The sequence below is a fragment of the Balaenoptera ricei genome, chromosome 10 (assembly GCF_028023285.1).
Source record: "Balaenoptera ricei isolate mBalRic1 chromosome 10, mBalRic1.hap2, whole genome shotgun sequence".
Lineage (NCBI taxonomy): Eukaryota > Metazoa > Chordata > Mammalia > Artiodactyla > Balaenopteridae > Balaenoptera > Balaenoptera ricei.
The window spans coordinates 2,585,327-2,612,712 of record NC_082648.1 but is presented as its reverse complement, the minus strand read 5'-3'; the positions used below and the strand labels follow the sequence as shown (position 1 = coordinate 2,612,712).

Below are 27,386 nucleotides of genomic sequence, written 5' to 3'. Positions count from 1 at the left end.
TCACCTCCTTGAGATAAATTCGTACATTCCAACTCATAATAATCCTGTGATTATGCACAGCATTTCTGCACCATCTTTCATGAAAACAAAGTAGTTGAGAAAGCCTAAACTGGGAGCCCTAAAGTGCGCCAGAACTAGGGCGTCGGACCCCAAACATCAACACCACCGGTACTGGGAGGCGCTCGGTTGCGGCCATACCGCCTCCTCCATCCAGAGCTGTGTGCAGAAGGAAAACTACATTTCCCGGCGACCTCTGCGGGGCAAGGCGCGCGAGGGAGGGCGGGAATGGGGCGGGCCTCTGTGTGAAAAGCTTTTCTATTGGTGCGCAATCCAGAGGGCTTTGTAAACCAGTGGGCGATTGGACGGGATCTTGCACGTTCCGTGGCGCCGCGACGCCCCCTGGTTTGACTTGTTTTTCAGTTGGGCTCTCGGCGTCTGCGGCTCTAGGAGGCGTGAGTAGAGTTCCGCGTTCCGGGAGAGGGGTCAGGGAAGGGGTTTGGGGAGGAAAAGGCGGGGTGGGGGGAAGTAACTGCGGGAGGAGTCCGAAGGGGAGGGGTGTGAGTCTGAGAGGGCTCGTCGGGAGGCCGGAGCGAACCGTTAGCATCTGCCGGAGGGCGGGGGTGGGGGGGGGGGCGCTGGGCGATGAGGGGCTGTGGTCACCTGGGATCAAGACGGGGAGAAATGGAGAAAAGAGTACGGAATGTGGGCCCCTGGCATTCCCTCACCCCCCGCCGGTCTCAGCCTCACTTTCCTCACTTGTAAAGTTGAGGTGTAATAAAAATACTGAACAGAGTTGTGGAGTAAAGAAAATAATAAATGTCGAAGTGCTAAGCAGATGTTAATTGTAAATAGACAAGCTATAAATATATATACCTAAACAAGGGTATCACAGGGATGGATAGAAGCTGGCTGAAACTCAGTAGTTTGTCTATAAACAAGGGCATCGTTCTTTCGGGAGATAGAACCATGTTCCCACCTACAGGGAACGTACACCATCGTGGGAGAGGTGGTAGCCACAAAGAACTCTACTGTGTTCACTTTTAGACAATTACAAATGCGATTCTTTTGCAGTTAGTTCATTTTTGGATGGAGAGACGCAGAGAAGAGATGGAGGAGGTAGTATTTGAGTTTTCGTGCGGAGATGGGATTTCATTAAGTGAAATTATGAGAGTGGAGGGAAGTATGGTCCAGCTGGAGGGAGGCTCATGAACAAAGGAACGGAGGCAAGGTTATCTGGAAACCAAGGGCAAGTTAGGGGAGTGGAGGGAAGTAAGGTAGGAAAGGCAGGTTTGGTCCTTACATTTAAAAAGCCATGACGTTTAGGCAGAGTTTGATTTAGTGCATTAGACTATGAGGAGCCATGGATGAATGTTACGACTTTTTAGAAGATGGTCCAGGAGAGGGGTGGGGTGGTAAAACAGTTAAGCCATTGTAGTAGGGTGGGTAAGAAGATGTGGAGATCCTGAGTTAACATGGCCATTGTCCGAATATACAGGATTTTCATACGGTTGGATGAAAGGGTCAAGAGAAGGAGTAATGAAATGATGAATTTAAATTTTCAAGTCCAATGTAGAGTATGGATACCAAGGGGGAAAGCGAGGGTGGGATGAATTGGGAGATTGGGATTGACATATATACACTATTGATATTATGTAAAAAGATATCTAATGAGAACCTACTGTAGAGCACAGGGAACTCGACTCAGTGCTCTGTGGTGACCTAAATGGGAAGAGAAATCCAAAAAAGAGGGGATATATGTATACGTAGAGCTGATTTACTTTGCTGTACAGTAGAAACTAACACAATATTGTAAAGCAACTATAATAAAAATAAAATAAAAATTAAAAAAATAAAATTTCAAGTCCAGGTGGTTTGGAAGATGCTGAATTATTAACTAAAATATGAAGGAAGGAATATGTTTGGATGACAAAGATGCTGTATTTGGTTTGGAAAGTGTTAGCTTTGAGGTGCTAAAAAATATGTGACTTGAATGATTTTTTTTTTTTTTTTTTAATATTAAGGAGTTTCATTGGTCAATTTTGACCAAATCTTTGGGTTCATGACCCAGGAGTGAGCTGCTTCAGTCTGGGATTTTTTTTTTAAATTTTTTTTAAGTTAAACATTTCAAGCTCCAATGGGACATATAGGTGAAAATGTCTGTTACATAATTGGAAATTCAAGTCAGGAGACGGAAAGAGATGTCATTTATTCATTAAACAAGTACTTGTTAGTTACTCTTTGCCAGGTAGTGTTTTAGATGATAGAGGTAATCATAAAAGCAATGGGAATAATGATGTTCCTGAAGAAATGGATAGAGGAAGTAGTAAAGAAAGTTGAAGACAGAGCCTTTTTTTTCTTTTTTTTTTAATTTATTTGGCTCCGCCGGGTCTTAGTTGCGGCATGCGGGATCTAGTTCCCTGACAAGGGATGGAACCAGGCCCCCTGCATTGGGAGCGTGGAGTCTTAACCACTGGACCACCAGGGAAGTCCCTGAAGGCAGAACCTTTTGAACCAAGGGAGTAAAATTTTCAGTGAAAACGGCAGTCATCTGCATTTATTGATTGCTTAAATGTGTTGGACACATGCTCAGCCCTTTTGTTCATTTAATCCTTACACCAACCTATGACATAATGCTATTATTATCCACATTTTCTAATAAGTAACTGAAGTTTAGAGAGGTTAAGTAAAAACTTGCCTGAGGTCACACAGCTAATAGGGGACAGAACCTTGACTCAAAACCAAGTCTGTCTGATTTCAGAGCTCTCAACGACAAAGCAATATTTTAAAAGGGAGGTTAACACTGTCAGGCACACAAATCCAGGAGTGACTTGTTGAATGGAGGAGGATGGGAAGCAATAGACACAGCACACCAAGTAAAGATAATATCAATGGCTTTGTATTTATCTTAAACTTAGCATGATGGGTCCTCTACCTTAATATCCACTTAATTTCTCTTGGTTATTAGAAACTTTTCTAAAAAAAAAAAATAATAATAATACTACATTCTAAAACATCACATTCTGGGGTGTCCCCTGGTGGTCCAGTGGCTAAGACTCCACCTTCCAATGCAGGGGGCATGGGTTCGATCCCTGGTCGGGGAACTAAGATCCCACATGCCCAACAGTGAGGCAAAAAATAAATAAATAAATAAACAAAAAATAAAAATAAAAAATAGGGCTTCCCTGGTGGCTCAGTGGTTGAGAATCTGCCTGCCAATGCAGGGGACACGGGTTTGAGCCCTGGTCTGGGAAGATCCCACGTGCCGCGGAGCAACTAGGCCCGTGAGCCACAACTACTGAGCCTGCGCGTCTGGTGCCTGTGCTCCGCAACAAGAGAGGCCGCGATAGTGAGAGGCCCGTGCATCACGATGAAGACTGGCCCCCGCTCACCACAACTAGAGAAGGCCCTCACACAGAAACGAAGACCCAACACAGCCAAAAATAAATAATAAATAAATAATAATAAATAAATAATTAAAAAAAAATAAAACATCACATTCTGATGCTGTCGGAAGCACATCTGATGCTGGTGGGGAGGGACCTGTCTGTATGTCCTGTACTTTTTTTCTGTTCCTGACCCCTCATTCTGAGTTTTTGTGTATTTGACAGGTGGGAAAGGACAGCATGAACTTTACCCCGACGCAATCCCCTGTCTGCAGAAAGTAAGACATTTGCTTATTTTTGAGTTGTTGAAATAAAGAATCCAGACTTCTGTCACCTTAGTACACATTGGCTTAGGAACTAGAAGAGTTTTGGATTTGGACTACATTAGACCTCATTTCTCTAATGATGTGGAATTTAGATTAAAAACTAGGACATAGTAAATGTTAACACAAGAATACAGGCATTTTATGTGGGCCTCATACGGTGCCAGTGGACCCTTGGATTACAGAGGAAACAACCAGTAGACAAACACAGGGGACTTTGGACTCTGCCTCTGTGTCAACCTGCATGACGCCTCATCCTCGTTGCCACATTCTCATTTGCAGAATCTCAGAAATACCTCTTAGTTTATCTATTAACCTATATCCCAGAGTTATAAGGCAACACCTTTTCAAAACATGAAACTAAGTACAGTAATATTTCTGTTGTGAGCTTTTAATGATTGAGAAAATATTTGTTCTTCTTGCTAGCTGAAAGTGGATTTTATTGTCTTTCCTATACGTGCTCACTTATTAAAAGTGCTGCCCATAACCTTCATTAACTACAATTCTGGGCTTCTGGTATAAAATTTCTCTACTCTGTGGTCTATTTTGTTGTTGTATAATAAATTGCAGGCAGTTAGCCCAAGTGGATTAATTCTCACATGAGGATTTCTCCACTTCTGTATCATTTGTTTTCTAACTTTCATTGTTTTCAGCTTAAGCCTCTTGTTTGCTAAAAGCAAACAAACAAAAAAACCCTCTGGTCCAGCCTTTGATTAGCCTTTGATCTTGGCTGGTCTTGGTCCATGTAATTCAAGTCTCTGATGCTAGAGACTAGGGTCTGATTGGTCGTGTGCTTACTGACTAGTCTCTGTTTTCTAATCCTGAATCTTTATCACGCCCTTCCTTAATAATTTTCCCACTTATGTATCTACCCCTAAAAATAAACTACTCCATTATGCATGTTCTAATCTTAAATGGCAATATCGTCTGTATATGCATCTACATACATTTTTGCATTTAAAATTGTTTGGATAATTCATTCATATTCATACATGTATCTGTAATTCATAGTTTCTATAACTTTGAGAATATTCCATTGTATGAATATACCATAGTTTATCCACTATCCTATCAAACAGACATTGGAAGCTTTACTGTTTTTGTTATCACAAATTATGTTATTATGAACATTTTTGTGTGTGTTACCTTGTATGTCTGTGCGGACAAGAGAAATTGCAATTTTACTAGATTGTGCCAATTTACTGTCTGTAGTTTCACCAAATTACACTCCATCAACAGCATATAAGTGTTCCTATTGCTGTATGTCTTAACAGTATCAAATTTTCTGACTGTCACTATCTGGTCTTACTTAGTTGATATTCCTTTTTTTTTTTAATGATTTTTTTTACTCTCTAACTTGTATTTTGAATCCAGCCTTAAACCTTTAATACCTGGAAAGCAGTTCATAAGATTATTCACGAACCTGTAACATCAAACTTTCAAGGTTTGTGAGCACCTTAATTATAAGCACTTGAAGGACATAAACCTGATTTTTAATTTAAGAAATTGTAACATCTCATAAATGTTCAGACAGTTTATGAACGTGTCCTTCCTAATCTCACACAGGCTGACGGCTCTCCCCAGGCATGAGGCTGCCGGTGGCTTCAGTGGCCCCACCAGGTGGAAGGGGGTATCTTTCTCCGAGTCTGTGCAGTCAACTCCCTTGCCTTCAGTGGAAGATCGTCTGGCCATCCTCTTCCCTTCTCAGGAGCTTCTAGAATATTATCAGAAGAAGATGTCTGAGTGTGAGGCAGAAAACGAGGGCCTGTTGAAGAAGCTGGAGCTCTACAGAGAGGCCTGCGAAGGGCAGGTGAGGAGGAGCCGGTGCACCCTCGCGCGCTCTGAGCGAGCCCGTCCATTGCCGAGAAGGCCTTCAAGTGCCAGCTGGTGTCACAGTACACGTGTCAACATCCTCTTTTTTTTTTTTTTTAATTTATTTATTTTATTTATTTATTTTTGGCTGCGTTGGGTCTTCATTGCGGTGCGTGGGCTTCTCATCGCGGTGGCTTCTCTTGTTGCAGAGCACGGGCTCTAGGCTCGCGGGCTCCAGTAGTTGTGCCTCGCGGGCTCAGTAGTTCTGGCTCACGGACTCTAGAGCACAGGCTCAGTAGTTGTGGCCCACGGGCTTAGTTGCTCCGTGGCATGTGGGATCTTCCCGGACCAGGGCTCGAACCCGTGTCCCCTGCATTGGCAGGCAGATTCTCAACCACTGCGCCACCAGGGAAGTCCTCAACATCCTCTTTTGATCCCCTCCACCCCAGCCGAGCTGCCCACCCTCTGGGTGCCCCGTTGGATCACGATGCCCTAAAGTGCTCCATCTCTAAAGTCTTCACTCTTTGTCTCAGCCTCTCGTGCACCTCTGGTTCTCTCTCCCTCACGCCTGACTTCGCTTCAGTGTCGCCTCCACAGCTCCTGGCTTCTCAGTGTGCTCAGGGCAGCAGGGCAGCTTCTGGCCACCGTGTCCCGCTTCTAACCCAAAGCCCACGGGCTTCTCTCCAGTAGTCTAGTCGTTGTGCTGCCTGCACGCGGCCCTGCTTATCTGCGCCCCTTGCCCGGCAGAAGCCCTCCCTGTGGCTTAACCCCATCCTCGACCACCTGTGTCCTGGAGCAGGGCTTCTCAGCCTTGGCCTTACCGACGTGAGGGCTGATGGTTCTTTGTTGTGAGGACTGTCCTGTGCATGCAGGATGTGTAGCAGCATCCCGGGCCTCTACTCGCTGGACACCGGTAGCCCACCCCACCCCCAAGTTGTGACAGGCAAACATGCCCCCAGACATTGCCAGATTTCTCCTGGGGGCATAGGCAAAACCACCCCAGTTGAGAACCACTGTCCTAGAGAGGTCACAGGTCATTACAGGATCAATTCATGGTAAACAAATCATCTGTGTCCTCAGTCACCACGCAGCAGTTTTCTCACCCATCAGTGGTCGGCTCCCCATCCCTGCACGCCTGTGCCCTGCCTTCACTGCTGCCCTCCGGCCCGCAGGCCCCCTCTCTCCTCAGGCAACCTTGCTTCCCAGTTCACAGAGGGAACACCAGCTTCCTGCCCATCCACACACGGTCAGCTGCGTCTGTATCCATCTCCTCCTCCTTACTGATCCAGGGGCCACAGTGAGCTGAACCGATCCAGCCCTTTCTCTGTTCCCCACCCCCCCTTTCCTTCCTAAGAAACCCTGCTTTGCTACCTCGCCTCTTTGTGTTCTGGTTTTTTTTTAATTTATTTTTTGGCCATGCTGCACGGCTTTCAGGATCTCAGTTCCCCGACCAGGGATTGACCCTGGGCCATGGCAGTGAAAGCCCCAAATCTTAACTATTAGGCCATCAGGGAACTCCCCTTTGTGTTCTGTTTTTAACCTCTTGCCTGACATTGGCTTTTCCTCCTCAGTATATGGACAGATTCAAGTCTTTCCCAACAAAAGAGAAAGGCACCCCTCTAGCTGCACCCCCAGTTTCTCTCTCAGCAGGGAGGCGCCTTCTTTCCCAGCCACCCTTCCAGAATAGTTTGACTTCATCACCCACTCGGCGACTCCTTGACTGCGGTTGGGTCCTGTCCTCGCTGCTCCACCTGTGGGCTCCAGGACCTGTTGCCAAAATGACCTCATCTCTCTGTGCCCTTTGCAGTGTTTGTCACTGTCGACGTCTCCTTTCCCAAAACTTTGCTCCCGTCTTGATTCTGGTGTCATTTTTCTTTCCCAGTGTCTGTCCCCCCTCTCTGACCGGTTCTCAGTGTCCGTTAACAGCTCTCCTTCCTTAGTCTTCCGAAGTTCTTCCCGATTCCACCGTAAATGATCTCGTTTTATCCATGCATTGGAGTTCTACCTATGGGACTGTGACATCCAGGTAACGAGTGCTGACTCGTTCTCCTCCTGAGCTCCAGGGTGGTGTGTCTGTATCTGAATGAACCTCCTTTTCCTCTCCCTGCCCATGCGTGCGCATAGACCACTGCCATTTCCCTCCATCCACCCCTGTCTCTTAACTTTTCTTTATTCTGTGGCTTCGTGACTGGTGTCATTGCCTGCAGTTCTGCCCAGCCCTCCGTTCAGTCATTCGCTAAGACCCATTGATTCTGCATCCTGAATGTCGCTCAGTCCCTTCCAGCCACCTCATCACTATTGCTGCCGCGCTCTTCAAACTCCAGTTTCATCTCACCTGAGCGTCTTCCACGGTCCCAGCCTCCAGTGTCACACCGCCCCGTGTGTGACTCTTACTTTCCACTCCAGTAATGCTGAGGTCCTCGTGGTCGGCCAGGCATTTCCGGTTCTTTGCTGGTTCGTGCTGGTTTACCACGCTCTTCCCGAGAGCGCTGCCTTCTGCTTGTCTCCAACGGTCTTCCTTTCAGGCTTCAGCTTTCTGGTGGTGGACTCCGACTTCCCCAGCAGGCTCCAGAGATTCTTCTCCTGCCGTACCTTCCGCCTCGACCATTTTACCGTGCGTGCTTCTCCATTAAATAATTCTTGAATTTTAATTGTTGGCATGTCTGTCTCCCCACACAGTTCCTTAGCTCTGTAAGCAGGAATCATACCTTTTCATCTTTGTTTTCCAGAATTTCATAGCAATGCTTCTTACATAGAAAGCATTAAAAAAAAGTGTGACTAAAACAGGTGGACCATGTGGCGTCCTGGGTTCTGTCGTCTGTAAAAGGAACCGCGAGAGCTCTGACGTTGAATGCAAACGTCACGCTCACTTTGTAGTTTTAAACTTGTCTGTACACAGCCTGTTGTTGTCATTTGGATCCTGTATTGCTGAAACCATCCACTTTGTAATATTTCTACATGAACTGACTCCGCCACACCCAACGAGAGATACTCCTATGAAACCCAGTATCTTTTCAACTACCTTTTTCCCCAGCATAAACTTGAATGGGATTTGCAGCAGAGGGAGGCAGAGATAGCTGAGCTGCGGAAAGCTCTAAGCGACGTGCAGGTCTGCCTCTTCCAGGAGCGGGAGCATGTCTTACGCCTCTACTCAGAAAACGACCGACTGAGAATCAGGTACCAAGTGGGAGACGGGAAATGTTGGGGGTATATTTCTAAGTCAAACTCAACAAGATACATTTCTCTGTGGTCCTTCTCTTAGGTTGCATTCCCAGGGGACAGGCTCTGAGATGGAGATTTGCCTGCACGATGGTTAGCAGGGAGGCTCTTGGGAAGAACAGCTATGAGCGGATTTGGGTTGAGGGAGAACTTGAACTGTGATAGAGAGTCCACCGAGGTAACAGAGGCCTGAGCCAGCCCCACAGGGAGTGGTCCGTCATTGCACGCAGGCTGCCACCAGGGAGGGGGGATAAGCTCGGGAGAGGCAGCCCCCTCAGCCAAGGGCAGCCCCCGGGATATGGGCATCCTGGGCCCGAAGGCGGCATCTGAGCAGTGTTCCATGGCATCTACTACAGTGCACTGTTTTTTTATTGTGGTAAAATATACTTACCCTAAAATTTACCATTTTAATCATTTTTAAGTGTAGAGTTCAATATCAGTAAGTACATTCACGTCATCGTGCAGCCATACCACCATCCACCTCCAGAACTGTTTCATCATCCCATACACTGAACCCTAACTCCCCATCTCCCCTCCCCCAGCCCCTAGTAACCACTGTTCTATTTTCTGTCTCTATGTATTTGACTATTCTAGGCCTCATATAAGTGGAATCATACGGTATTTGTCCTTTTGGGTCTGGCTTATTTCACTTAGCATAATCTTTTCAAGGTTCATCCACATTGTACAACATATGTGTCAGAATTTCATTCCTTTTTAAGGCCAAATGATATTCCATTGTATGTATACACCACATTTTGTTTATCCATTCATGTGTTGATGGACATTTGAGTTGTTTCAACCTTCTAGCTGTTGTGAATAACACTGCTCTGGACATGGGTGTACAAATACCCATTCAAGTTCCTGCTTTCAGTTCTTTTGTGTATCTATCCAGGAGTGAAATTGTTGGATCAAATGCTAATTCTGTGTTTAATTGTTTTGAGGAACCAGCATACTGTTTTCCACAGTGGCTGCACCACTTTACATTCCCACCAGCAGTGTACAAGTGTTCCAATTTCTTCTAAAGCACGCCAGCACTTGTTTTCCATTTTTTTAAACGTAAATTTATTTATTTATTTATTTTTGGCTGTGTTGGGTCTTCGCTGCTGCACGCAACCTTTCTCCAGTTGTGCTGAGCGGGGGCTACTCTTTGCTGTGGTGCACAGGCTTCTCACTGCAGTGGCTTCTCTTGTTGCGGAGCACAGGCTCTAGGCGCACGGGCTTCAGTAGTTGTGGCATGCGGGCTCAGTAGTTGTGGCTCGCGGGCTCTAGAGCGCAGGCTCAATAGTTGTGGCGCACAGGCTTAGTTGCTCCGTGGCATGTGGGAATCTTCCCGGACTAAGGCTTGAACCCATGTCCCCTACATTGGCAGGCGGATTCTTAACCACTGCGCCACCAGGGAAGTCCCTGTTTTCCATTTTTTAATAAGCCATCCTTATGGATGTCAAGTAGTATCTCATTGTTATTTTGATTTGCATTGCCCTAATGATTACTGATGATGAGCATTTTTTTCCATTGCTTATTGGTCATTTGTATATTTTCTTTAGAGAAATGTCTATTTCAGTCCTTTGCCCATTTTTGAATCGAGTTGTTTTTTGCTGTTATTTAGTTTTAAGAGTTCTCTGTGTATTCCGGATATTAATCCCTTATCAGATAAGTGATTTGCAAGTGTTCTCTCCCATTCTGAGAGTTGCCATTTTACGCTTTTGATAGTGTTCTTTGATGCACTAAAGTTTTTAATTTTCATAAGGTCCAATTTGTGTATTTTTCCTTTTATTGCTTCTGCTTTTGGTGTCAAATCCAAGAAATCATTGCCAAATCCAGTATCACTATGTTTTTTTCTAAGAGTTTTATAGTTTTCGATCTTACATTTAGATTTTTGATCCATTTTGAGTTAATTTTGGTATATGTATTAGGTAAGGGTCCAACTTCATTCTTTTGCACGTGGATACCTAGTTTTCCCAAGACCGTTTGTTGAAAAGACTTTTTCCCCATTGAAAGTTGAAAATCATTTGACCATCTATGCAGGACTTATTTCTGGGCTCTCTATTGTATTTTATTGGTCTATTTGTCCATCATTATGCCAGTACCGCACTGTTTTGTGTGTGTATATGTGTGTGTTTTGTTTTGGCCACGTTGCATGGCATGCACGATCTTAGTTCCCTGACCAGGGATCGAACCCGTGCCCCCTGCAGTGGAAGTGCGAAGTAGTAACCACTGGAGTGCCAGGGAATTCCCTTTGTTGTTGTTTGGAGTACCACACTGTTTTGATTACTGTAGTTTTGTACTAAAGTTTTGAAATCAAGCAGTGTGAGCCCTCCAACTTTGTTCTTTTTCAAGATTATTTTGACTATTTGGAGTCCCCTGAGGTTCCATATGAATTTTAGGGTAGATTTTTCTATTTCTGTTAAAAATGTTGGGATTTTTATAGGAATTGCACTGAATCTATAGATTGCTCTGAGTAATATTGACATCTTAATGTTACATCTTCCGATCCATGGACACAGAATGTCTTCCCATTTGCTTATTCTTTCATTTCTTTCAGCAGTGTTTTCAGTGTGTAAGTCTTTCCCTTCCTTGGTTAATTCCTGCATGTTTTATTCTTTTTGATGCTATTGTACATCAAATTCTTTTCTTAATTTCCTTTTCGGATTGTTGACAGTGTATAGAAATGCATGTTGAATTTGTGTTATGCTCCTTTGCTGAATTCACTTACTAGTTCCAAGAGTTTTTTGCTTGTTTGTTTTTTATGGAACCCTTAGGGTTTTTTATGTATAAAATCGTGTCGTCTGTGAACAAAGGTAATTTTATTTCTTGCTTTCCAATTTGGGTGTCTTTTCTTTCTTTTTCTTCTCTACTTGCTCTGGCTAGGACTTCCAATACTTTGTTAAATAGAAGTTGTAAAATGGGCATCCTTTTCTTGTTCTTGATCTTAGAAGAGAATTTTCAGTCTTTCACCATTGAGGATGATGTTAGCTGTGGGCTTTTCATATGTGGCTTTATATTGTGCAGAGGTTGTTTCCTTCCATCCCTAATTTGTTGAATGTTTTTGTCACAAAAGGGTGTTTAATGTTGTCAGATGCATTTTCTGCATCAGATGATGATCGTATGTTTTCTTCCGTCATTCTGTTAATGTGCTGTATTACTTTGATCGATTTTCATATGTTGAACCATGCTTGCTTGCATTCCAGGAATGAATTCCACTTACTCATGGTGTATAATCCTTTTAATATGCTGCTGAATACCAGTTTGCTAATATTTTGTTGAGGATTTTTATATCAGTGTTCATAAGGGATATTGGTCTGTAGTAGTCCTGTAATGTTTGTCTGGCTTTGGCATCAGGGCACTGCTAGCTTCATAGGAGGTGCTAGGAAGTGTCGCCTTTTCTTCAGTTTTTGGAAAAGTTTGAGAATGATTGGTGTTAGTCCTTCTTTAAATGTTTAGTTGAATTCACCACTGAAGCCATCAGGTCGAGGGTTTTTCTTTGTTGGGAGGTTTTTGATTACTGATTTAATCTCCTTAATAGTTTCAGCCTTGACCTAATGCAGAACTTCCTTTCAACTCTGGGCCATACTGAAAGCTCACCTTCCACATCACCTGATTTATGGGTCAGAGTAATGTTCCAAAGTATGGATAAGTTGTCTTCAGAAACTGAGGAGTTCTTCCTGCATTATGCTTCCTTCTTGGTGGTGGTAGGTGTGAGATGCAGGAATTTGTCCTTGCCAGTATCCTGGCAAGCCTAGATCAGACTCCTAAAACTTCACTGATGTGCTTCGTAGGGTTTACCTTTGACCCTTTGGAGCTCATGTAAGGTTCTAACAGACTCGACACTTCTTGTCTGTCCAGTCTGATTTAATATGATATCTCAGTAGTGAACTGATAATGATGTGTGGAATGGCCAGATCCAGGTCCTTTCGGACAAATTTGATAGAGAGCAGAAGAGTTAGCAAGATCCTAGGAAAGCCTGTAAAAGTATACTGTTGTTCACCTCACGTGAATGAGAACTGCTCTGGTCCTGGTACGGGTGGGAAGGAATACATTTGCTTAATCAGTAGCCACAGGCTGTGTACCTAAAACCAAGTTAATTTGCTCTAGCAAAAATACTGCTACATCTGCCACAGTCACCGGAATTGGACCTACTTGGTGGTAGTCCACTGTTACTGTGTGGTTTTGCATGAGTCATACTTGTGAATTGATGGGGATTTGATGGGGACCTCCACCCTGCATCCTTTAGGTCTTTATTCGCCATCGTGGCTGGGGTGGGGTGGGGCAGTTCCAGAGGCTGCCACTTACTTTAGCACAGAAACCAAGAAAGCAATTTGGAGGCTTTGCCAACTACCAATTATGTCCATTCCAATTATACATTTGGAGATGGGGGAAATGACCACTGACTGGGTCTGGATCCAGTGGACCCACTTTGAGCTTGAGCTGGTCCTGGACCAAAATTCCATTTATTGCATGGTTCCCAAATGCCCTAGATAATGCTCATGTCACCAGGTGTCAGAGTCAGCTCAGACTCTGTATCCAGCAATCCTTGAAATGTCTGGGTATTTCCTTTCCCACAGTGTACAATTACTTGAATAAATGGCATAGGCCCTTGGAGGTAATGAGGGAATCATTACAATGTACACTCGCTGTGGTATCACCAGGTCTTACTTCCTGGGAGATCCAGCTTCTCCTTTAGGTAACAGTCTCTGGGTCTTAAAACTAGCAGAGGTATGGAAAATGGGTCAGAGATTGTGAGTTTGTATAGAATATGCAGCCCCCAGCTCCCCCCCATTTTTTTTTTTTTCTTTTTTGGCTGTGCCGCACGGCACGTGGGATCTTAGTTCCCCAACCAAGGATGGAACCCATGCCCCCTGCAGTGGAAGTGTGGAGTCCTAACCACTGGACAGCCAGGGAAGCCCCCCCCAATCTTTAATTTTATTTAATTGTTTAAGCTATACCCTGTTGACCACTCATCTGTCTTGCTCCTAAGAACACTGTGTTCTGTAACACATCATATCACAGGCTCTGAAATGTCATTTTAAAATTTGCTTCCTTGGTCCATTTCTGGCATCAACTGTCTTTGGTTGGGTTCCCTGGAAAACAAACTCTGCAATGGAGATTTGCTTGCAGGAGGTGTGTTGGGGAGTGCTCTCAGGAATAAACCACCTGTGAGGGAGTAAGGGACGTCTGAGTGGGCAGAAGTTGAACTGTGATTCAGTTACAGCAGGCCTCAGTCACTGCCATGGGATTGACATATATACACTAATATGTATAAAATAGATAACTAATAAGAACCTGCTGTATAAAAAAATAAAATTAAAAAAAAATTTAGAGGTAAGGTCTAGATAAATCCTATTTAATTTAATTTAGTTAATTAATTTTTTGGAGCCTGTTGCAGATGCTGACTCCTCTCTGTTGACCTTTTTTTTTTTTTTAATTTATTTTTGGCTGCATTGGGTCTTCGTTGCTGCATGTGGGCTTTTCTCTAGTTGCAGCGAGCGGGGGCTACTCTTCGTTGTGGTACGCGGGCTTCTCATTGCAGTGGCTTCTCTTGTTGCAGAGAATGGGCTCTAGGCTCGCGAGCTCAGTAGTTGTGACTTGCAAGCTCTAGAGCACAGGCTCAGTAGTTGTGGAGCACGGGCTCTAGGCTCGCGGGCTCAGTAGTTGTGGCTTGCAGGCTCAGTAGTTGGGGCGCACGGGCTTAGTTGCTCCGTGGCATGTGGGATCTTCCCGGACCAGGGCTTGAACCCGTGTCCCCTGCATTGGCAGGCGGATTCTTAACCACTGCGCCACCAGGGAAGCCCTGACTTTTTTTTTAATTGATGTATAGTTCATTGACAGTGTTTCAGGTGTACAGAAAAGTGGTTCAGTTATACATATGTATATATGTATGTATATATGTATACATATACATCTATTTTTCAGATTCTTATAGAAGTTATTACAGAATACTGAGTAGAGTTCCCTGTGCTATACAGTAGGTCCTTGTTGGTTATCTATTTTATATATAGTGGTGTGTATCTGTTAATCCCAAACTCCTAATTTATCCCTCCACTGCTTCCCCTTTGGTAATTGTAAGTTTGTTTTCTATGTCTATGAGTCTATTTCTGTTTTGTAAACCGTAAGTTTGTTTTCTATGTCTATGAGTCTATTTCTGTTTTGTAAATAAGTTCATTTGTATAATTTTTTTAGATTCCACATATAAGTGATATCGTATGATATTTGTCTTTCTCTGTCTGACTCACTTCACTTAGTATGATAATCTCTAGGTCCATCCATGTTGCTGCAAATGGCATTATTTCATTCTTTTTTATGGCTGAGTAATATTCCATTGTGTATATATGTGTGTGTGTGTGTATGTGTGTATGTATGTATATGTACCACATCTTCTTTATCCATTCATCTGTTGATGGACACTTAGGTTGCTTCCTCGTCTTGGCTATTATATTCCGTAAATAGTGCTGCTGTGAACACTGGAGTGCATGTATCTTTTCAAATTAGATAGTTTTCATCTTTTCCGGGTATATGCCCAGGAGTGGGATTGCTGGATCATATGGTAATTCTATTTTTAGTTTTTTAAGGAACCTCCATACTGATCTCCATAGTGGCTGCACCAATTTACATTCCCACCAACAGTGTAGGAGGGTTAATCCTATTTAATTTTAATCTGAGGTTATCATTGCTTTAGAAGTAAATGAGGGACTTCCCTGGCAGTCCAGTGGTTAAGACTCCGTGCTTCCATTGCAGGGAGCATGGGTTCGATCTCTGGTCGGAGAACTAAAGATCCCGCATGCCAAGTGGCACCACCAAAAAAAAAAAAAAAAAAAAAAAAAAAGTCAGAAGGGAGAGCCTTTAAACAAAAATTTACTTACTCTGGACACTGTTTGCTTATTCTCTATGAGAATTGCAGGGAGCTAGAAGACAAGAAAAAGATTCAGAATCTCTTGGCTCTTGTGGGAACAGACATTGGAGAAGTGACCTATTTTTATAAGGAGCCTCCCAACAAAGTAAGTAATCCTTTGTATAGCAGGATGGGCATGGCTTTTACAAAATACAAGCTGGGGTCCATAATCAGAACAATTTTGGTACTTGTTAAAGAAGCTAGAAGGAGAATTAGCTATGGTAGTCTCACATTTACCTAAGTTTTCAAAGCATTTTCTCTAATTACAAAGAGCTTTGTGATTTTTTTTCTTTTTTTTCAAAAACCTTGGAAGTAACATTGTTTACCCCGTTTCACCATTTGGAAACCTAAAGCTCAGAGGAGAAGATGTTTTGGATGAGATTAGAGAGAACAGCAGGAGCAGACTTAGTGTGGGAACAAGTTTCAATACTAGTTTCTTTTTAAATCGTTGTTTATACTGATTACAAAATTAATGCATGGTCTTTGTTAAAACAACACACATATTTCAGGAATCTAATAAAAAAGTGGCAGTCTCCCATAATTCTGTACCCCAGAGATAAAGCTCTTTTTCCATTCATATAGAAATATTTGTGTATTTGAGATTTCCATTTTTTCACTTCTGTAAGCAGTTCTTCAATGAGCATTTTTATACATATCTATATATGCATACTTCTGTGTTTCTGTTACTTTCCTAAAGGACCTGTCAAAGGCTGCTTTTTTTTTTTTTTGGCCGATATTGCCAAATAACCCTGAAGTTTTATTTTTTTCATTTATATCACCAACACTGGTTTTATCCAACTTATATTCAAAACACTGGGTTTTACCCAATTTGTTACTTTGTCCACTTTGGTCTCTCATATGCATGACATCCTCATATGATTGTATCAATTTTGACCAATTTAATTTACGAATAATGCTTAATCTGCAGAACTAAAGCTAAAAAGTGAAATACTGCATTTATAAGAAGGCTATTTCTGTACCTTTTTTTTCTCTTTTTTTTGATTCTTCAGGTCAGCATTCTCCAAAAGACTATCCAGGCTGTAGAAGTATGTGAACAGAATGAATCTTCAGCTTTCAGAGCAGGTACCAACCACATTATTAGAAATTCTCATTGATGCAGAATCAAAAAGCACAGTACAAATAATTAGAAACTTTTTCATACTCTACAGTGATAATGTATGTTCGTAATGATGCCTCTGGTGGTCTAAGGTCTTACTGAGCTGCCTTTTTTTTAAAACCTTTCCATGATGTTTTAATGAAGTAGAATAAAAAATATATAATTAACATGCTTATGGTGATAAGTCATAAAACAGATTTGGACAACTTCTGGAATCACAGACTATTAATTAGCCTCTCTAAGCCTCAGTCTCCTTATCCTTCTCTCTCTTTTTTTAATGGAAATCCCAATTTTCTTTCTTTTTCTTTTTTTTTAGTTGAGGTATAATTGACATATAACATTAGTTTCAAGTGCACAACAAAGTAATTTGATATTTGTATATATTACAAAATGTTCACCACAGTAAGTCTAGCTAACATGCATCACTACGCATGTGGTTACAAGTTTTTTTTTTTTCTTGTGATGGGAGGTTTTAAGATCTACTCTCTTACAAAGAAAATGAAAACTTTAATTTGAAAATATACGTGCATCCCAATGTTCACAGCAGTATTATTTATAATGGCCAAGAAATGGAAGCAACCCAAGTGTTCGTCAATAGATGAATGGATAAAGAAGATGTGGTGTGTATACACACACACACACACACACACACACACACACACACACACACACACTGGAATACTACTCAGCCATAAAAAGGAATGAAGTCTTGCCATTTTCAGCAACAAGGATGGATTTAGAGGGCATCATGCTAAGTGAAATAAGTCAGACAGAGAAAGACAAATATCATATGTTATCACTTATATGTGGAATCTAAAAAATAAAGCAAACTAGTGAGAATAACAAAACAGAAACCGACTCACAGATACAGAGAACAAACTAGTGGCTACCAGTGGGGAGAGGGAAGGGAGGAGAGGTGAAATAGGGGTAGGGGATTAACAGGTACAAACCACTATGTATAAAATAAATAAGCTACAAAGCTATATTGTACAGCACAGGGAATATAGCCAATACTTTATAATAACTATAAATGGAGTATAATCTATAAAAATTTTGAATCACTGTGTTGTACACCTGAAACTAATGTTGTAAATTAACTATACCTCAATTTAAAAAAAGAAAAAAATAAATAAGCTTTTTTTTTTTTAATGTTTATTTATTTTGGCTGTGCTGGATCTTCTTTGCAGCATGCGGGATCTTCGCTGTGGCATGTTTAGTTGCGGTATGCAGGATCTTTAGTTGTGGCATGCAGGCTTCATAGTTGGGGCATGCACGTGTGATCTAGTTCCCCGACCAGGGATTGAACCCGGTCCCGCTGCATTGGGAGCGCGGAGTCTTACCCACTGGACCACCAGGGAAGTCCCTAAATAAGCTTCTTGAATTATCTAAAGAATTAAATTATGTTTAGTGCAATTTTAGTGTTGCTTATTTTTAAAATCATCTTGTCCATTGAAAATTGGGTTATACATTATAACTAAAATGTTTGGATTTAGTATTTTTATTCATTACCCTTTCTAATTAAATAAGATTTTACGAAGAAAATAGACAACTCCTAAGGAAAATTGAGTAGTGTATTCTTCAGAAAGATGAATATTACTATCCGGATGACATCCTAGCAGAGTTCCCTTAAGAGATTCCTCTTTGAACAACTTAGCACTATAGTTATTGTACCTTGTCCTTTTTCTTCCTTTCCTTCCCTTACAGATAAAGGAAACCAAACTCCTCTGCAAAGGTAATGTTGATGCTTGAATAGCAGAAAGAAGAGCTAAGTAAAGGTCTCCCCTCACTTTTATGTTCTATTTTAGATTATAAAGGCAGCAGGAGAAAACCAGCAGTGAGACAGAAGGAGGAGAGTGCCCAGCTGCACCAGAGGGACGTGCAGACCCTCATCCTGCAGGTACAGACCACAACCATTTCTGTCCACCAGCCTGGCTCGGGCGCCACATATGCCGAGTGCCTCCTTGCCCACGTGGTCCATCCAGACGCCATGTGATTGGAAGGCTGAGGTTGTTCCTAATTTCCCAGGGTTCTGTGTTACAACCGTTACTCTGTATTCCACCATTCTAGCTGTGCTTTTCTGAACCTGCAGTTCGTTCAGCTCGTAGGCTGAGCCCTCCCAACAAAGCCATCACGGTCAGAACTCCCTCTGCAGCTGGCCCTGGGACACACAGAGCTGCTGTTGTCTGTCCCGATACATTGACCTGCGGGGATGAGTCCATTTGTCTGGTGCATGTGTTTTAAAGTCTAGGAAAGTAGCAAGTCATCCTCTAACCACCTGGTCTCTGTATGTCACTTGCAACCATGATTTTTCATCTAGTTGCACTCAAGTTCCTGTCCTTATCAGGGGGCGTATTGATTTAAATGACTGTTTCTACCTTTGGCCAGTAGCTCCATTTGGGGTTGTGACAGCCAGACTTAGAGAAGGCAATTACATTATACTCATTCTGCTCTACTTTTTAAATTTAACAATGAGGAAACGAGTCATTCTCTCTCTGTGCAACTAGGAAGTCTTAAAAGGGAGACGGTCCTAGAAGTCCAGAAAGGGAGATGGTGAGAAGGTGAGAGTCCCAGGTAGGGGAGACTGGCTTTTCCAGCTTTCCTGGTGTGATGTAGGTGTTCTGCTTGGTGTGGACGGAGTCTCTTCTTGTGTAGCCTAAGCTTGTAAGACAGCGAAGAGGAGTCCAGCTGAGATTGTTCTCCTATTTGTTGTGCTGCTGTGCTTTTGTCTGTGGGGTTTTTGTTTTTAAGTTTTTCTGGAGAAAGCCTCACTTAGAGGTGAGAAGTGAGTGGGGGCAGGGCAGGAGTGGACACCTCGCCCCTTTGGCCCGTCCAGGTGGAAGCGCTGCAGGCCCAGCTGGAGGAGCGGAGCAGGCTCTCGCAGGAGCAGGTGGCGGGGCTCGTGGAGGAGAGGCGGATCTGCACGGAGGAAGTGCAAGCCCATCAGCAGAGGGCTCGGGAGAGAGTCGCAGAACTCACCAGAAGGTGAGTGTTCAAGAAGGCCGCGCCCGACGGGTTGAAGGTGTTTGCCGGCTGGTTTAGAAGGTGGCAGTCCTGTCCACTCGCAGCACAGGGTCCTGGCGCTGAGGACGTGTCTTGTCAGACGCCCGCCTCTCTCCAGGCTCCTGGGTGCGCTGATGCTGATGCTTTTCCGGAAGGGCTGGGGGGATTCCACACACGCCCTTCAACCCATTTGCGGGTTTTAGCTTGATCTTATTGTCAAGAAATGTCCTTTGCTCCACTGATGTGTTACCTGACTCAGTATAACATACCTGCACAAGAAAATGGAAACTATCTGAACCTGCTGTTTTGCCCCAGACCTGCCTGCCTGTCCCCCCTGTTTCTGCAGTCTGCTTTCGTCCCCCCATTTTACTAAGTGTGCCCTCTCTGACGTCATCACTGATTTCTTAATTTCTGTGACCAGTTACCTCTGCACAGTCCCAGCTGTAATGAGTGTCTTTCTGTGTGTTTGGCCCCTCTGATCGCCCCCTCTTTGAAATTAGTCTCCCTTGGTTCCTGCGGAACCTGTCTTTCCCTCCTGTCTAACCCTCCTCAGCCTTCTGTCCGCTTCCAGTGGCCAGAGCTGGGCTGTAAAGGCATCTTCAGGTGAGTATGTTTGAACACCTCAAATTTACTGTGATTGAAACTCAACTTTCTCTTTCCCAACGAGCACCCCTCCCCCACCTCAAACCGGCTACTTCATTCTTTTCCCATTTCTTTTTTTTGTGTGTGTAATTTATTTTATTTTATTTATTTTATTTTTGGCTGCGTTGGGTCTTCATTGCTGCACACGGGTTTTCTCTAGTTGTGGCTAGCGGGGGCTACTCTTCATTGCAGTGCACAGGCTTCTCATTGCGGTGGCTTCTCTCATTGCGGAGCACGGGCTCTAGGCGCGCGGGCCTCTAGGCACGCGGGCTTCAGTAGTTGTGGCACATGGGCTCAGTAGTTGTGGTGCATGGGCTTAGTTGCTCTGTGGCATGTGGGATCTTCCTGGGCCAGGGATGGAACCCATGTCCCTTGCATTGGCAGGTGTATTCTTAACCACTGAGCCACCAGGGAAGCCCCCCATTTAGTTTAATGCTGTCACATCCACCTAGTTTCCCAAGCTTGGAACCTCAGGATGATCTTCGACTCCTGGCTCTCCTGTTCCCTAATTCCAGACCCTGTCAGGTGTGAGCCTGGGAAGCCTGTCCAGTCCGTTCTCTGCCCTGTTTTTCTTACCACTTTGGCCCAGGCTGTGTTCTTGTTTAAATAGTTGCAGTAACTGACTGCGCTTCCTGGCACTGGTCCCCTGTGCTCTGCAGGCTTGCTCACTGCGTGTATCTGCTGATGGAGTCCTGCTGCCTCAGCCCTTGGGAGCCTCATCCCTCAGTCTCTGCTCCTCTGCGGCTGTAGTTCACCTCGTTCTTCAGTCAGACTAGTAGCACTGTTGTTCACAGAGCACGTGCGGTGTAGCAGGCCCCTCGCTATGCAGTGTCACCCCTTCTCTGACGCCTTTCCCAAGCAGAAGTACACGTCTCCTCCCCCATTTCCCGTGATGACCAGCATGACTGCGCGGGGGCTTTTCCACCTTCTGTTGTAACTGTGTCTGTGTTCCCAGGGTCTTGCTGTAGCCTCTGCCCTGCCCTGTATGCGTAACAAGTAATTCTTGAACACTTGCTGATCTTTAGCTTACCTTCTCTTTTCTGCACTAAACTTCCTACATTTTAAAATATTTTTTCACGTTGCATTCTTCGTCCTGTTGTGGGTTTTTTTTTGGTCTTCTCAGACTTTTTTAATGTCTCTTCCTTCATTTTAAAGTGTGGTCACTAAAATGGGAGGTGATATTCAAGTTGAGCTGTCTGATCAGTGCAGGTGGAAGATGCCTCTCAGCCCTCGGCAGGCTCTGCTTCTTTTAACATAGCGTCACGTTTGCGTTTGGCTGGTACTTCTCCACTTTTATTTTTGGTATTTTGTGCTTAAGCATAGCGGCTCCACTTTTTGTTGGGTTTTAATTGTTTTTAAGGGAACAATATTTTTTTTTTTTTATTTTTTATTTTTTTTTTGTTTATTTATAATATTTTAATAGTATTCGTCATATATGCAGAGATACTTTGCACACTACATTTTCATTATTTGTATTTTTCTCTAACTCAAGATCAAAGACATTTCAAACTTGGTGAATTAGTAAGGCTTCCTTCCTCCCTCCCTCCGGAACAATATTTTTAAATTGTCACAGTAAATTGTAATTTTATATCTGTCTTCCAGATTATTAATAACCATCCTAGTTTAGCGTCATCTGCGTATCTGAGCACACAATCAGCTCCTTCCATTAGATCATCATCCTGAGAGTATTGAATGGCATGAAATCCAAGGCTGTTAATGGCTGCCCTTTAGGTGTCACTTTCAAACCATTTGTACGCTAACAAGATCATGCTTTCCCAGTTTGTAACTGAGACTATAACATAAGATAGAGTAAAATAACTTGTTGAAAGCAAGAGCAGTCCTTGTGGTAACTGAATCAATTTCTCCCTCTTTATACACGTGTGCACGTACCTAAATAAGTATATATATGTGTATTTTCTGTATATAATATATATATTCCTCTGGTGACAGTTACCTTTCTGGCATTATGTTACCATTTCCCCCTTATCTCTGTACTGTGTTACTCATGAAAAGAACTAAGTGGATCTGACAATATTTGTTCAGTGGAAAACTGCAGTGGTTGCCTCACGGTATTTAATACCCTTTGCAAGCAGTTTGATCATTTGATACAGTATTTTTCTAGCTGTTGATATTAAACTAATGAGTTCTAACTCTTAGGGATATTCTTTTTTGAAGATGGAAACATCATTTGCCTTTTCCTAAATCTCAGTCAGCAGGAATCTATTTAGTACCTGTGTGTATCCCGTAGTTGGTACTGTCCTTGATGATCTAGTGGTATCGGGGCAAAAATAAATGATAAATAAGGTTAAGCAAGTGTCAAATTACAGCACAGGGACGTAGATTTAAAGCGATGGGGAATTTCAGAGAATGGACAGACCACGTGGGCTGAAGTTGTTGAGGTGCCTCCAAAGAGGAAGTTGATCTCAAAAAAAGGCCAGGATTTGATGTTGGGCAGCTTACATGTGGAGCACAGCACAGAAAAAAGCAAAGCTGTTTTGACATTTTAGAACTCGTGTTAACCTTCATTCAGAACACCATGGTTTAGTTCTTTATTGTGAAGTCTGGTGCCTGGGAAAAGTCCATACTTAGGCTGTGTGTAAATATTTCTACAGTCCTTCTAATTATATAACCTGAAATCAGCGCTCGGGAGAATATCTGTAATGACCAGTCTGTGAACCAGTGTAGATGCATTATACTTTGTCCAATAAAATATGTAAGATCGCCAGTGAACAGATGAAGCGTGTTTTTAAAACTGCTAATAATATTTTACAGAATTTACCTATTGTACCATCTTTAAAGGACCTGTGTCTTTGCTTTGTTTGGAATAACTGTGTCACATGTGCTGTAGAAGCATCTTCATGTCCACATTTGTACATTCTTTCCCAGTCTCCATCACACCAAGGAACTGCTCTATGAGAGCACCAAAGACTTTTTGCAACTCAAATTTGAAAACCAAAATAAGGAGAAGTCCTGGATGCTCGAAAAGGATCATTTGATGTCAAAGATTAAGCAATACAGGGTGCAGTGTAAGAAGAAAGAAGATAAAACTGGAAAAGTTTGGCCAGTTCATGAGAGTCATTACAACCAAAATCAATACATTAAGGTAGTTTCCTCTATCTTTTACAGAATTTTTTTTTTTTCTGGAATTGTTGAAAGAACTCAGAGAATTTCACAGAACCTAATAATTGTCAAATAAGATCCATTCAGTCCGGGAAGCTGTTGTAGCAGCAAAACCTCAAGAAACAGGTGTCAGAGAGTAGCTCATCATTACAGTGTCTGCAGATTCAGAAAGTTAAAGTATGGCTTGATCGATAAATTCATTCAACAAATACTTGTCGCAGTCCTACTCTCAGCTAGGCTCTGGGGCAGTAAACAAGCTGTTACATTCTGATGGGTGAGAAAGAACAGCGACATTAACAAATAACCAAGAAAATGGCGGGTTATAAAAAAGTGGTACTGGGAGTTCCCTGGCGGCCAGTGGTTAGGATTCTGGGCTCTCCCTGCCGTGGCCCCGGTTCAGTCCCTGGTTGGGGAACTGAGATCACGCAAGCCACGTAGCGCGGCCAAAAAAACCCAAAAAAATTTAAATTAAAAGAAAAATTAAGGAGTGGTACTAAGGAATAAAAGGGTTGTATGAAGATTATATATTGTTGTTGGAGGTGTACTTTTGTAGAGAAGCACAGGGACACCGTCTTAAGTCTGGCGTTTTTGCTGGGACCTGAAAAACGGGACTGAGCTTGCCAAACAGACCTCGGGGAAGAGCATCAGGCAGAGGGAAGAGCCGGTGTGAGGGAGGAGGTCGTCGTGGGCGTGGAGGAAGGAGCACGGAGGTTGGGGGTGGGCGGCCCTCACGTGGGGTCTTCCCGGTCCTGCTGAGGAGACGCAGCTCTCAGCTTCTCTGTGTCTTTGAAGGATTGTGTGCAAGGAAGTGACTTCTGATTTGGGTTTTTTCAAGATCATTCTGGCTGCTCAATGGAACATGTGTATTTTAAGTGTTGTTGATGTTTCTTCCTTTTTAAAGAAGAACTTCAGAAATGTGTCCCAAAACATATGTTGTAATGTCTTACTTGGTACAGTTCTGAACTCCATTATCTGACTCTTCCCAGAGCCAAAAATATTTGTTTTATTTTAAAGAATTTCTACTGTGTACACTTCAGGAAGAAAGCTAAGAGAATCCTCTAGAAATAGGTTTTCAGACATTCTCCAGAGTTCCTTGCTGGAGCCTTGTTGCTTAACTCATTTTGTACTTCTAGAAATCCTTTCTTTCCTTTCTTTACCTAAGTGCTATATGAGTTGTCTGAACTCCAGAACAGAGTATTAATTTCTTTTTCCTTTTGACCTACAGTCCCTGAAGGAAAAGATAGTACAAGAGAAAAAGCTGTCCAGCATGTACCAAGAGCAGTGCATTTCCCTAGAAGAGGAACTTGCCCAGATTCGTGAGGAGGAGGGAGTGAGGAGAGAGATCTTTAAGGTGTGAAGTTCTCTGCACTCGTGACGGGGTGGGCGGTGCAGCTGGCGCGGGGATGCTTCCTCAGCTCCACGAATGCCCTCCTGTGTCCCTGTGTTTAGGACCGCACCAACAAGATGGGGAGGCGTCTACAGGTCATGACGAAACGCTACGAGGCCTTGGAGAACCGACGTGTCTTGGAAGTAGAAGGCTTTAAGACAGATATTAAGGCTCTCAAGCAAAAACTGAAAGACTTGGAGCAGATGCTCTATAAGGTAATTGATCCTGAATTACCAAGAGGGAGAAAAGAAGTGCAGGTGAGCAGACGGGCACGAGGGCCCCTCGGAGGAAAGCTGGGCCGCATCCCCACCCTTTCACTCTCACAAAAATCAGTTTAAACAGTGCATGCCGGAGGGAGGACAGAATAGACTGAAGTAATTGAATGACGGCATCATCACACTTCCACGTAAGCTAAACTCAACGGAAATGTTCATCCCGCCCAATTCAAGAAGTAGATTAAAAGAACTGTGTCTGTGGGGAACTCCCTGGCGGTCCAGTGATCTGTGCTTGGCGCTTTCACTGCCAGGGCGGGGGCTCAGTACCTGGTCGGGGAACTAAGATCCACGAGCTGCACGGCGTGGCCGAAAGGAAAAAAAGAACTGTGTCTGTTTTACAAATGGGGAAAGTGAGTAACTGAGTTAAAAAGCAATTTTTCCTGTCAGACCTGGCTTTGTGTAGAATCCGAGTTGCCCTCAGTGCCTCCTTAGAGAGGCTTAACCCGTCATCCACACACCCTGAATGATCACTGTGTGACAAGCAGGTTAATGACAGAAAAGAAGAGGTGCTTTCTTGCATTGTTTGGCAAATTTACTAATGTTTATATTGGTCTCTTCTTTTTACTCATTGTTAATTGCTGATTGACCTCTATCTCAAGGCTCCTTTACTATTGTGTGGGAAAGCAAAGCGTCTCATGCCTTTTGTGCCTTAGTTCTACTCCATATTTTCCTTCTTTTAGCTAGTCACTAAACTAAGGATCGAAGCTATCCTGTGTACTAAAAGACTCATAAAAAGGAGCCAACAGAGCGTGGTCTTTATGACTGGTTTCTCTCCTCTGGCATCTGCCGTAATCATTTCTTCTTCTTTTCAAATCTCTAGGCAACACTTAACACCCGGGCAAACCAGGATCTTGCCATCCTGTGTGAGGTTCGTGACAGCAACAGACGGGCACATAAGATACAGGGAGAACTGAAGAACCTCAAGTCCAAAGTATTCAGCCTGGAGAACGAACTTAGACTCTGCTGATGTTTACTTTTTAGGATTGGCACACGTCTGGAGTAGGTCTGCTTCCTGAAATGTGAGGAAAAGGTCACCTTCTCCCAGAAACCGTAGGCACAGAGTTGTCTAGAGTAGTGGTATCCATTGTTATAAAGGCAAGGTGAAGATCAGCTCTTTTGCATCCTAAGCTTTATGAATTTTGCTGTCCTGTTAACCTTTTCTGTGTGTTTTTTTTTTGGTGGGGTGGGGCTGGGGGTGTGATTTGGTCTGGATTATAATCTGAATTACTTACAGACTTTCCCACATTATTTCTCCCATTTATAATGACAGGGTTTTTTTTTGTTTTTGTTTTTTTTAAGAAGACAGTGACAGAAAAGAAAGCATTTTTGCTGTGAGCTTGGCTGAGTGTTAGTGGGAGGAGCGCCTACCCCAGGAGATAAAGACGCCGGTCTCAGTTTGCCTTTCTCCTGGGCGGTGGACAAAGGCTGCAAATCACAGCCCGTCAAATGCGAATAGGCCACAGTTCTCTCAGCCCTGAGCTGTAGGGCCTGAGTTCCTTTCTGGACACCCAATCTCAGGAAGTTTCACCAGAGGGCACCAGAGGCCCTACTCTTAAGCAAAATGCTTGTTTAGGAAAGGAAAGGTGCCACTTTAGTAAGCATGAGTGAAACTTCAATGATCCTTGTATGAAAATTTCAGTATTTTACCAGTACTATGGTTTTTTAAAAACAATGTATATATTTTAAGTTAACTATTTTTCAATAAAGTATATAATTGAAAATATTCTATTTGAGTTTTCTATAATTTCTTGTTAAAACCACGTTTATACTTTATTGATGACTCAGTTTACTTACCTAGTCCATGGTTTCTACAGTGCTGTACAAGTATTAAAATTCTCCTAAATGCATCCCTTGAAATCGTCTCGTTTTGGAGGTAGCAAAGATAGTATAAGATGACGACGCTAAAACCGTATCCATTTTTTCCATCTCTGTCCTTTTTCTCGGCAAATAGCTGTGCACTTGGGGCAAAGTCGTTGTGAATGTACCTGGACAGCCTCTGGGAATTCAGTTGGTCTTGGCTTAGTATAGCATCATTCTGTTACCCACGACAAAGGAAAGAACTCAGGGTTTCATATTTGTGTTAAGGAAAAGTGGTGATTAAACTGTCAGTAGGAGATACTGCTTTTTTTTTTTTTCCCCAAAGCCTATGATAGCAGATCAAGTGCCTTTCGCTAATAAACTGAGACAAATTCCCAGAGGGACCAGGGCTTCAGGGGGATGTA

The 27,386-nt window shown here is 43.1% G+C and overlaps 1 protein-coding gene across 2 annotated transcripts; it reads left to right on the top strand.

Moving 5' to 3' along the window:
- Window positions 1-406: 406 nt before the first annotated feature.
- Window positions 407-26,885, top strand: CCDC77 (coiled-coil domain containing 77). Of its 2 annotated transcripts, XM_059934408.1 has the most exons (12): window positions 407-452; window positions 3,609-3,661; window positions 5,273-5,516; window positions 8,553-8,695; window positions 15,633-15,729; window positions 16,634-16,706; window positions 18,546-18,637; window positions 19,574-19,722; window positions 23,269-23,485; window positions 24,728-24,853; window positions 24,952-25,104; window positions 25,985-26,885. In XM_059934408.1, exons 2-12 carry the CDS (start codon window positions 3,624-3,626, stop codon window positions 26,129-26,131), a joined length of 1,479 nt encoding a protein of 492 aa, XP_059790391.1. In that variant the 5' UTR covers window positions 407-452; window positions 3,609-3,623; the 3' UTR covers window positions 26,132-26,885. The 2 variants fall into 2 exon arrangements, with proteins under 2 accessions (XP_059790391.1, XP_059790392.1); XM_059934409.1 differs by lacking the exon at window positions 8,553-8,695 and having other exon boundaries at window positions 15,625-15,729.
- The last annotated feature ends 501 nt before the right edge of the window (window positions 26,886-27,386 follow it).

Excerpts from the sequence above, each read along its gene's own strand:
- CCDC77 (XM_059934408.1), top strand. The coding sequence starts at position 3,624 with ATGAACTTTACCCCGACGCAATCCCCTGTCTGCAGAAA. Across the intron at positions 15,730-16,633 it reads ATAAGGAGCCTCCCAACAAA|GTCAGCATTCTCCAAAAGAC; the intron begins GTAAGTAATCCT and ends TTGATTCTTCAG. Across the intron at positions 23,486-24,727 it reads ACCAAAATCAATACATTAAG|TCCCTGAAGGAAAAGATAGT; the intron begins GTAGTTTCCTCT and ends TTTGACCTACAG.